Source organism: Ochotona princeps, chromosome 11 (assembly GCF_030435755.1).
Source record: "Ochotona princeps isolate mOchPri1 chromosome 11, mOchPri1.hap1, whole genome shotgun sequence".
NCBI lineage: Eukaryota > Metazoa > Chordata > Mammalia > Lagomorpha > Ochotonidae > Ochotona > Ochotona princeps.
In genome coordinates, this window is record NC_080842.1 from 66,336,488 (window position 1) to 66,348,588 (window position 12,101).

Here is a 12,101-nt window from a genome sequence, read left to right on the forward strand (position 1 = left end):
AGGATTACCATTTTCTCTATTAATTTTCTTGCACTATATATTGTAAGTGAGTTATTTGACTGTAAAAGAAAGTAAAAGCCAGATCCCAAAGGATCCAATGTGACAGGCTAGTATTGATATTAGGTAAGGTAACGTTTTTTGTCTTGACTAAAGTCTCACAGGGCTCAAGGCAGAACATCATTTAATGGTAAACCTAACTGGAAGGTTGAAGGAAAGATCTAGCAGTATGTTGAAATGACAGTTCAAATGATGACCCCAAGACCCTCTTTCCTTTCTTTAATTCTGTCTCTCTGCTTCTTCATCTATGGATAAGTCCTTTATCCAATGGAATCATGGCTTATGATGGTAAAATGGCTGCTAGAGTTTTGTCAGATTAAGTCCACTGTGGAAAAATGAGATTATTTTCTGTGGAAGTCCCAGATAAATCTCATTGGTTCTTATTGAATCATCTGAAACAACTATTTTTGGTGAATGCAATGCTGTTCTCTGATTGATCAGGTTGGAGATTTGCATACTGGAAGGGCCAATCCCAATGAGAGACCCATAGACTTATCATGGAGGGGAGGATGGTCTTTCATGCTTGAAATGGGCATGGATTCCAGAAAAGAGAAAAAAAGACATGCCTGACAGCAAAAAGATAAGCTTTACAAGTTCAAGATAACGTTTATAATGAAGGCACCAGGAAAACCATCACTGACTTTTCAGATGGGGAGAGACATGATTAGATTTGCATTTTAGTAGGGTATATGTGGTGTAGTGTGGAAAGCAGACTAATATGGAGTTGTGAATGGAGGAAAGAGGTCAGTTACAAAAATTAAAAGAACAATCTAGGAAAGTGATGATGAATGTATGATTGAAACCTTGACATTGAGAATGGATCAATACAATAAATCAGAGTTGTGCACTGAAGGACTAGAAGCAAAAGGAGTTTATGTTCAGCCAAGCTCAATGGGGAACACACTGTGTGTTTTGTGCCTTAGTGACAATGATGGTCATGATGCTCTCTATTGAACATGTGGGGTGATGGGGAAGCTAATATCTATAATTTATGTGTGTCTGCAATCTTTTTCATGGAGTAATACAAGAAGTATAGCCAGAATTCGTTGTATCTGTTTTCCATGACAGGCTGCATTATTCACAGTAATCAATGCCATGGGAGACATCTGCGCACACATGTGGAAACAAGGAAGCATGTGCCCCATCAGTGCGTGCCTCAGCGTCGCATGCACACGGGAACAGTGTTGTGTTAGCCTCACTCTTAACTGGTTTGCCACTTCTGGAGCAAGATTGTATTATAGTCAATAAATACTGCTGGATACATATTCCTTGCAAGTCAGTACTCATAAAGAAGATTGCAATGGGACTTAAAATGTTGTAAAGCCCAAATCACTTTTCTACACAAATACCCCCAAATATGAATAAAGCATATCTGTGATTTTTGAAGGAATAATAGGCACCTGGATTTGCTGAAAATTCTGTCTTTTAATACCAAAATAGTCTTTCCTGGTTCAGGTCTGTGTTACTCATCATCACTTCTCCAGATATTATGAAATAAAAATACATTTCTAAGATAGAATTAATGAAAGGAACCTCAGTTTAAGGGGCAACTCAAACAGAATTTGTAATGAATGCTTATAAGTAAACAATGTTTAAAGTATGAATGCATTTGTGGATTGAACACAATCAGAAGAAACTTTTGACTACATAATTATTTTGGGGAAGGTCATTTCCAGCTTTTCCAACAAACCCTTTGGTCTTTAATAAGTCCGTGCTTTTCTTGTTTCCAAGAGTAATTAGTTCTGTTGACAGTTTCCTAGCTTGTATCCTGGACTTCTAGCTGTTGCTTCTAGGCAAGTAGCCAATCTGCATCAGAATTTCTCTCTCTTCTTTGCCTGGCCCTCATTGCTCGCAGTCTCTTGGACACAGGGAGAGCATGTCTAAAATTCTGAGCAGCAGAGAAGGCAGCGGAAGTAAGCTACGTCTGAAAACAGGAGAATGAGCCATTGCCCTGACATACAGCTACTTGAGCATTGTAAGTTTCTCCTCTGGTGATGGTAGCACTTAGGCCTGGATCACACAGGGCCTCCACACTTTCTTCTGAATATAGTTCTCACACTCCAGGCTGGCACTTTCCGGCTCTTTGTACAATAAGGCCCATTTTGGTTCTTCTTCTGGATCTCTGTTCTTGCACGCCTTGTCTCCATAATGACCTCTGTCCCCAGTGTCCCTACCTACTCTTGGACTGCTCCAAGTGTTATCTGTTACTCAAGAACTAGTGGGCCCTTGAGCTCTTCTCTCTCATTTTCCAATTTAAAAGTTAGTATGTCCTCCTCTTTCTTGGCATTTTTATCTCCATCCCCAATTCAACACTCATCACATTTTAGCACATTATTTTCCAGAATGAAAAGGTATTTCTACATGTGTACAAATCATTTCCTTTCTTTATCTTTAACAGTTTGGTGGCAGATGCGGTGCCATTTCTACCTCTTGTTCTTTGGTCTTGCCATAAATCAATCATGTCATTCCAACATAGGGGACAATTAAAATAGTTAAAAATGAATGAGTGAAGAGAAGACTGTATTGAGGGAGGTTTAGAAGATACCAAAACGGATAGACTAAGGGAGTTCTATTACTATGAGAGCTATAGATGGGGCAAAATCAAGGGTGAGATGAACATTGTAGGTCAGTTGGAACAGGAAGTGGACACTGAAGAATGAATCTACAAAGGAAGCTTGAGGCTTGCAGGGCACATCCATTGACTCCGGCATTGGGTCTTTCTCCCTCCTCTGCCTGTTTCTCTTCCCACCAGCTCACTCATACACTGGTGTGCATGTGCTTTGCTTTATTTGAACTTAAGACCTAGGAAATTCATTAGAAACAAGTTCTTACCATAATGTATGCTTATCTGTTAGAAAGTGTTTAGGATAAACGTTTGTCCTGGAAAATGATCATACCAAAGGATTTGAGGGACTGACTTACTGCCTGTTTCTCTCTGCTTCCATCTTTCCCCTGCAGGCCTTTCCTGGCTGTTGGGCTGTTTACCCCTTCAACACGGACAATACCAGTAATGTGTTGAGGATGGGATGAGGGCAGTGCAGATGCTATGGCCCCATTCACTTTGCAATCATTGCTTTCCATTTAAATGCACCTACCTTGGCTATCCAATGTTTCTCCCTGAGTAAAATCTTCTCTGGATCCTAGTCCCAAGAAAGGCAGGTGCTACGTGCTTCTAGCCTGGAATCAATGTTCTTGCTTGGTGCTCATGGTGCTGTCACAGCATGCTCATCTCGCCCTAGTCTGTAGGTAGGTAGAATTTTGTCTTAACTCCTTATTACATCTGATTCAGCCTCATAGTTCATAAAGCTCAGTAAGGAATTGTGTGAGATATGCAAAAACATGAATAAATGAATAATAAACCAGAAGTTTATTGCATCACTTTAACCTTTTTGAAAATGCTCATTATCTTTTACCTTGCGTTTTGACTTACTGTAGCCTTCAAGAACTACTGAAGATTTTTCCTGGGATGCTATGGACAAAAATGTAATTTTATGACAATTTAATGAGGCAATATCTTGCCTGTTGGTTTTACCACTCTCTCAGGTCATTTAATACAAAATCTGTTAACATTGTCTTTCATTTGCTGAAATATTTTGGAACATCAATTTTAAGAGCATACATATCAGGAATTGTTTGACTTAGTTCCATTTGGATTGGTTTCGGCTGTTTGTTGGTTTATCTCGTTTTGACAAAATTGTTCCAGAACTATCTGTGAATGCTTTGGAATCTGAGTGGAGTCTGTTTGGAGCCCATTCCTGGTTGCTCAGTCTTTTAGAATCCTGATTAAATCTGCATGTGTGCTACAGCAAACTGCATCCTGATCACAGATCATCATCTTCTGAAATGGAATCTAGGTAATCTGTGTCAACATACAGGAGAAAGCCGGAGAACAAGCTGTCTGCCCAGCCTGGGTCTGAGAAGAGGCCATTCTGATCTGTGAAGAAGATCTCCAGCCAGACCTCATCTTCTGGCTGCAGGTAGATGACCGTGGACCCTGAAGCCACATCATGGTTGCCTGTGTTAGCATCGAAGGTCCTTATTCGGTACTGCCCATTGTGTACCAGTCCAATTGCCAAATGCTTGTTAGCCAATGTGATATCATAGGAAAAGTAATAGATCCCTGGGAAAGCACAGATGAACTTTCCTGTTGCAGGGTTGTAGTGCTCCCCCTCATTGAACAGAACCTTGTTAAATATAATAGGTAGCCTTTCTTCTGGGTAGCTGGTTGTGATGCCAACAGAAAAGGCAGATTTGAGCACGATGCTTCCACATCTGCAAACTCCAGGCAGCCCTGGGTCCCCTTGGTCTCCTCGGTCTCCTTTTGGTCCAGGAGGCCCAGGTGGCCCCACTTCTCCCTTCTCTCCCTCTGGTCCCATGGGTCCTTTCTTCCCGGTCTCTCCTTGGTCTCCTTTCTCACCAGCGAGACCCAGCGGTCCAGTCTTTCCTCTCAAACCTTCAAAAAGAGTTGATAGTTCCATTAATAGTTCCTCTAAATATAAGGTTGCAAACAGCATGCTACACAGTCCCTGTTACACCGAAATTTTGCCCTTTCAAGCCAATTTTCCATAGTATAATATGAAAGCATATATTTTTAACAAATCATTGATGCAGCAAAAAGTGGAATAGAAAAAATATACTCAGAAATTCAAAGCTATTTCCTTGAATATATGAAAAACAATTTAAGGACCAACTGAATAAGTTAATGATTATTTCAACGATAGGTCATCTGCCTTTCCATTATTCATATTCAGGTACTGGTTATTACAGGAATTGTTCAATGAATATGATATTATCATTCCTTTTAATGAGATCACAGAGGCAGAGATGTCACAAATCTTTAGAGACTCTTCAGTCTCACATTCCATGCTGCTTCATTTAGTACTAATAATAAAAGAATTAAAAGTTACTATGAACCAGGGATGTGTGAGGTGCTGCATTTGCCTAGATTGTCTTATTTAAATCTCACAAGGACTTCATGAAATAGGCATTGTCATTATTTCAGTTGCAGATGAAGAAACTCAGCTACAGACAAGTTGTTTTTCTCAAAGGAACAGAGCAAGTGATGATGAAATTTGAGATGGAAACTAATGCCTGACAGACATTCACTGGAAGGAGTGGCTGGACTGTACATAAATTGTACCTGGAACAAGGCAAGTGCTCCTTAGCATAAAATAGCCATAAAATAATGACTGCTGATGCCATGCAGATCCTTTGTGGAGCAGAAAATGGAGTCCCATAGAAGTTAAGAAAACTTGCTTCTGGAGTAAGACTAGGACTGGAATCCATGCTTTGTTAGTCTCATGGGGTGTCCCCTTTATCAAAATGCCTCTTAACTTTGGGGAAGAGTCAAGATTCCTAAACACTGTTGGGGCTGTACCTTAAACGCTTGTATCTACTTAGGCAAGTCCCTTAATTTCTCTGTGTAGTCTACACAGAAACAATATGATAGATGTGAAAGAATTTCAACACATTGAAAATCATCATACAGGAGTATTTTCTGTGTGTTCATCTTTATTTCTGCAGATCAACTATAGGCTAAACACAGAGAAATGGAAATGTTAGTTGGAAGTAATAAGTAAAATCTCTATAATCCCCAAACCATAAATGTAATAGCAGAGACTTAATACTATAAAACTATGTCATTTGATTTAATTGCCAAATGCAGCTCATAAATTGTGCTTGTTTAATGACGTTTTCTCAAGAAGTATTGAATTTATTGGTAACCTGTAATATACTCCTGTTTTCAGGGAAAATATACTGTTGATGGATTGTGTAGTTTCATTTTAAGATCCATTTGTTCTCAAAAAAGTTATTAAGTTGAGCCTTTTTATTTTGTTGGTGCTTTGGTATAATATCTCTGAATATTACACATGCATGAATGTATTAGTTTAATAGCTCAACTGTTTTCAATTGGCAAAGTTAGAGATGAAGTGTCCTGAGTAACGTAAATTTGAGAATTAGAGCTTTTATTTTAAAATATCAAATAGTTCAGTAATTTTGATAAGCAACTGTTGGATGATTTATAATGCACAGAAAATGCTAACAATGTGACTTGTGTTGCTGGGTTCAAATAATGCTATTCCCAGCCAAAATACCTCCTGCTGTGTATTTCTTGAAAAAAAGTCATTATAGTTTGATCTTTTAATGTTGTTTCTGTATGGTAGAAATGAAATCCGAGGACTATTTTTTTTTATTAATTATTTTGCATTATGTGACATTTTCATAGGCTCTGGGAGTCCCCCCACCCCTCCCCACGCCCCTCCCCCCTGGTGGATTCCCCCACCTTGATGCAGTATTACAGTTCAAATTCAATCAAGATTCTTTCCTTGCAAACATATACCAAGCATAGAGTCCAGCTACTTATTGTCCAGATGGGTTGAACAGTTTCTTGGGGAAACCTTTTCTGGTCCGAAGTTAGAGCTGGTAGAATATCGTCCCAGTCAGTTAAGAGGAGGACTATTTTGTTTTAAATTCACTTTGGAATCAAAGACTACAACCTTTAAATCGCTACTTTACATTCAAGGGGATTTAATTTGTTTTGACCATTTTGGTGGTAGTAACAATTTTGACCACAAAAAAATTCTCATCATGTGCACAAACTCTCTTGCATGTCTATTCTGGACAAGCCACTCCTTGTCAGGGTTTCAAATACTCTATCTTAGAACATGGAGAAACTGGACCTCCATCCAAAGCAATCAGTATAGACTTAGCAGACCTGAGAATAAAGCCCCCATCAGCCATGCAGTATTCCTTGGAGCTTGAGGAAGGGGTTTGCTTTCTCATTGCTTAGTCTCTTAGTCTTTGAAATGAAGGTGTTGTGCTGTATTGTAGGGTATCTCGTCCTCTTGAAAAATTTTTACACTTGATCTTAGCCAAAGGGCTGAAAAGCGATCCTCTTCAAAAATTTCTGAGACCAAATACTAGAATACAATTTCACAAAGCCATTCATGAAAAGATCTTCACAACCTCAACCTCACAGGTTTTACAGTAATAGTTTTTCAATCCACCAAAGTACTGCAAGAGAGATAATCATGAGGTGGCTACAGTAATTTGTCCTGTTTACATGGAGAATTTTCCTGTGTGCTAAGAGATTACACAACAAGAGTAGAATAAGAATGACTCATTTTTCACCTTCGTGTGATGTCAGATATAGGCTTGGGTAGAGAGGACAGTTATGAAATAAGGACTAGTATGCTTTGATACTGCATATTGGATAGCAAGACTTCAGTCCTAGTTCTGCATAAAACAGGTGTGCCTCTATTTATTAAACTAACATATCTTTCATTTATTCGTTCTCCATCCATCCATCCATCCATCCATCCAACAATCTAATACTGCTTAACCATCTACTGCATGCCACTTACTGTACTTGGGGCTGAGTGAGACATTGGCATGAATGGCACCTTCCCCAGCTGTGATTCCTTATTACCTAATACTTGCAATATATCACAGAACACCTAAATTCATATAACAAACTGGAATCAACTATTCCATGAGGTAGTTTTAATGGTATAAGAAGATACTTATATGAAGACATATTTAGATTAGGTCACGTGTTAATAATGTACTATAGTAATGTTTTTCACATATTATGATGGGGCAAATATTTTTGTAGAAAATTTTAGTCCAATATAAAAAATTCTGAATTTCTAATTCAGAATAGGGAAATAAAACAGAAAAAGTTCTGCGTGGATTAAAAGGGGTCAGATATAATGGAACTATTCACCAAGGATACAAGAAAGAGCAGACCCTGTGGTGTTGAAGAGAAACATGGAGAGGAGGTGCCAAAGCACACTCACATAACCACACCATTCCCATCAGGTCCCACCAACGACTCTGTTCTGGTGGCTTCTAAGTGATGTTTGCATCTCTTCCTTGACCATACTGTCACTCCTACCTTAACTTTCTGACTTGTTATCTATCCTTATGTGTGTGTAGGTGTACATTAGATTAAAATAATCTCAGACTTGGTAAGTCATTTTATTTTTGAAACTGAATGTTTCATTGGTAATACTATTATAGCTAGTAGGATTCTGGTGGCCATGAAATACTAAATTAATGTTTTTAGCACAGTGTTTTGTGGATGAATGGCTGTTATTGTTATGATATATTGTAATTAGGCATTATACATTGGCATCCCCCAACACAAATGTCTGCTTATGAATGCAAAGACAATGTCTTAGTAAAATTTGTGTTGCTAGTGCCTAGAAAAATGTTCTCACCGGATATGATTTTGTATCATTTCTAACCTCAGGGCAGTTGGCAGTCTGCAGGCCTTGGCTGCTGGCACAGTTAGAAGCTTCTCATGGGATGTTTCCCAACAGCCTGCAACAACAGGAAGTTTCCTCAAGGTAAAAAATTGCACTACTCAAGTGTCATTTGTATGAAAGCTAAGAAACACTGGTCTAGGATTATAATGGTGAGTAACAGGTACACACACAAACATTTGTTCAGTGAATAGAAATGAATGAATGGATTGATATTTGAAGATAGTTGGCCTGAGACTTGGTTAAAATTTCAGCAATTCTGAATATAGAATTTAATGTGACTGTGTGTTGTATATAAATATACTTGTTATATGAATATATATACAACATGAATATATGTTACTTGGCTATATGTTTGTTCTATATATTTCTGTATACGTATACATGTTATATACCATTGGATAGTGATAGATTTACCTGTGACCTATATTTGCATATTAAAATGCAGTATGTAATAATAGCTATCATTGGCTGAGTGCTTACCATATGGGAGTTATCTTTGGGGTGTTTTTCACAGACTATTTCACTTAAACTTCATAATCACCCTTACTATTGCCAGTTCACAAATGAGGAAACTGAAGTTCAGAGGGGCTGCTTGCCCAGGGATAACAAGTGAGCAGTTGTAGGAGCCAAGCAGTGAGCTTCATCTCTGCCTCCAGTGCTTGCTTGTGTCACACTACATTATTGCTCCTAGACACAGTGAATCAGAAGAGACAGCAATACGTAACTCTGGTGTTAATATAGGATCTCTAGGATATTCCTAAAAATGACTATGTGGTAAATTATATTCACAGTCTCCATGCATGCTCCACATTAAAGATTCTTTCTCTGATGTGGAGCAACGTACACAGGTTTGCTAGTTATTGATTTGCCAAATATTTTCTGCATGGCAAATTCAGAAATGAATTATTGCCCAGTAATCTGGATATATATTATAATGCTGTTTCACAGCATCCACGTAAATCAGGTAGGATGATTAGACAGAGGCACTTTCTTAGATCTATTGATTGCTTTATTCCACTCCTTTGTCCCAGCTTTTACACAGAAACTTGTTTTCAAATCCCTTCCTCTTTCAGAGCCAACACAGCTTCTCAAGAATTTCAATGTGGTTCACTATGAAGAATTGCAGAGCCTGCCAAGCCTCCTGGGCCAACTTATCTGTGGAGAGCAAGGGCGAACGTTATCGAAGGACTAGGGGACGCTTGTGCTCTTGTCCAGAGCTACGAAGAAATCTGCGTTGTAGCCGCTACCAGACAGGTCAAGATGTGATGCACTAGGAAAGGCAGCACACACACCGTGGCTCCCATTCCAGCTGTAAAAACCAGCATCTCAGGGCGTGTTAGGTATCCTTGTATAGGGCATCAGGGCCACACAGGTTGTGTGTCTGGAGTCTGGTACCTAATTCCTGCTTCTGTTTAGTTGGTTGGTCACCCTTCCTGTTCATCTGTCTGTCTGTCTGTCTGCTCGTCCATGCACTCACACTTTCAGCCACTGCCTGTGTGGCAGAATTTCTCAGTGGCTCCAGTAGCTACAAGCTGCACACACCCATCTCTGTCCATCTTCAGTAACTCATTTCGCAACACTCTAGCTTAGCTTTCTCATCAGAGCAAGGGGACAATGGCCACCCACAGATGCTGTTATCGTAGTTGTGTGAGGGTTCAAGTAGAATCAGAGTAGCATCTGAAGCCCACAGTAAGGTTTCAGTAAATTGCAATGATCTGTGAAGGCAGAATCCAGAGGGGACCAAAGGAACACTTGCCAAAGCAGCAGAGAGGGAGCAGCTATAAAGTGGGAACGAAGAAGCAGAGCTTTGTGCAACTTTGTCATCATTACCTGCAGCTCCCTTCTCTCCCTTTTCTCCTTTCCTGCCGTCTCGACCATCTCTGCCTGGAAGGCCGATGCGGCCGTGGTGCCCAGGTGAACCGTTGGCTCCCTGGGGACCCGGAGGTCCAGGTAAGCCGGGAATGCTGCAGATATATCTTGGGGTGTAGCTTTCTCCTTTGAATTGATTGCCTCGAGGCTGTCCACTCGCACAAATGGCAAAACTTGTAACATAGAGCAAGACAAACATCTTTGGCTCTGGAAGAGAAACACAGGAAAATAAATGCATTCTCTCTCAGCTTGCGTAGGAGAGCAGGTGTTTGTAACCACTCCCATGCTAGCCTTGATCTGTGTGTGAAACCTTTTTCAGCCTTATGATGCCCTCAAATATGGTTCCCATATTATTGCTAAAAGTTCTCAGCTATTTACACAGAAGTTAGTGCAGATACACGACTGATTGACAAATTTGGAAGTAGACTGTGGTGCTGCACTGTCTTTACAGAAATCAGTGATGCCTTTTGAAAAGTGACATTTTCTTTTGTGAAAGTAATGCTTTTTAAACATGGAAACGTAGAGAAGCAATTGAATAAGACAAATACCAATGCTATTCTGACCACCCAGAAATAATCGTCCATTGCACATTAATATTTACACCTTTCCAATGTTTTCTGCTTGTACTGTGGAGAAAAAGGTAGAATCTTCTTTCTACAATTCCTCCCAAGTTTTCTCACTTAATAATTACCATGAATCCTTCACATCTAACATTATCCATAACATTATACCATCATTGCTTTTGTCGTTACTATCTTCTAAGAACACAATCCCTCAGTATAGATATTTAAGTTATTTCCAATGTTCTACTACTATAAATATCACATTACACATCCTAACTAATATTTGCACACATCCACAATTGCTTTCTTAGAATTAATGGACTTTTAAAAGCAGGACAAATAGACATTTTAAGGAAAACCATGTTTTTTCCACTTGATAGTCAATTATACTGGCAATTAGTGTTCATTGGAGCTCTGTGCATGTCCTGAGGGTGACTCTAACTTTAACTGAAACTCTGCAGGATGCAATGTCATGGTGTCCCTTCAAGCCCTGAACCCTGGGGCTCAGTTAAGGACTATGTGAGATTACACTGAGCTTGGCACCACGTGTTCCTATGAGGCTGCTAACTGGTCTCTTTAGCTCTTTAGTGCTTGGGTTTTTCCTCCACAAAGACTGGCAGTTGGGAACAACAGGCCATTTATTAGCATGATGTCCAGGCACACTGAGTCGGCAGGGTTAGATGGGAGAGACCTGAGATTTTAGGCTGAATATTCTTTAGAATTGGCAGTTACTTAAATAGGAGAACATGGATAGGTAGGTGGTTCTGGAACTATACAAATGAATAATTTGGGGATGGCTGGGCTTGTGTTTTAATTTTAAAAAGTATGTATACTGCTTGACCTGGTATGAATCCCTCAAATAAAAAATTATAAAGCATGGGAAAGACAACCAGATAGTTTTGTATTTTTTTCTGTGTGTATGCGTATTTTGACAGTGGCTCAGAAAATTAACCAGGGAAGCTGCAACATTTTTGAATTAGCCCTAGGAATTTTGAGAGAGCACAGAAAAGACAAGTGAAGGAAAACACAGAATATACACATAATTTTGAGATAAGCCTGAGTCCCAGAAAACTTATTAGTGAAAAGTAATAGCATTTATCCTAATACACAGGATTTATATCCCTGATACCACCTCAGTGTCTTAAACTGAGTTTTAACTGCACACAACACTTGAACATCTTTTGGCATCTCTGCTAGACTTGGCATAGCATGTTGTATTAGTCCTGTTCTGTTACTATAATGAAATACCTGAGGGTAGATAGGAAAAGAAGGAAATGAGCTCACAGTTTTGGAAGTTGAAAGTTCAGATAGGCTGATTCTGGTGAAGGCCCTTCCCCTGCCA

General features: G+C 39.4%; 1 protein-coding gene across 2 annotated transcripts in view; it reads right to left on the reverse strand.

Annotated features, from left to right (window-relative positions):
• Positions 1 to 3,554: 3,554 nt before the first annotated feature.
• The window catches only part of C1QTNF7 (C1q and TNF related 7), an 85,690-nt gene continuing 77,143 nt past the window's right edge, over positions 3,555 to 12,101 (reverse strand). Inside the window, exons 2-3 of one of the 2 annotated variants that reach the window (XM_004579206.2) lie at positions 10,158 to 10,403; positions 3,555 to 4,510 (exon numbers count right to left, since the gene is read on the reverse strand). In XM_004579206.2, the coding sequence (XP_004579263.1) occupies positions 3,879 to 4,510; positions 10,158 to 10,395 (870 nt within the window). In that variant the 5' untranslated portion in view covers positions 10,396 to 10,403 and the 3' untranslated portion in view covers positions 3,555 to 3,878. The remainder of the gene's footprint in view (positions 4,511 to 10,157; positions 10,404 to 12,101) is intronic. The other variant, XM_004579205.4, reaches the window with a different exon arrangement.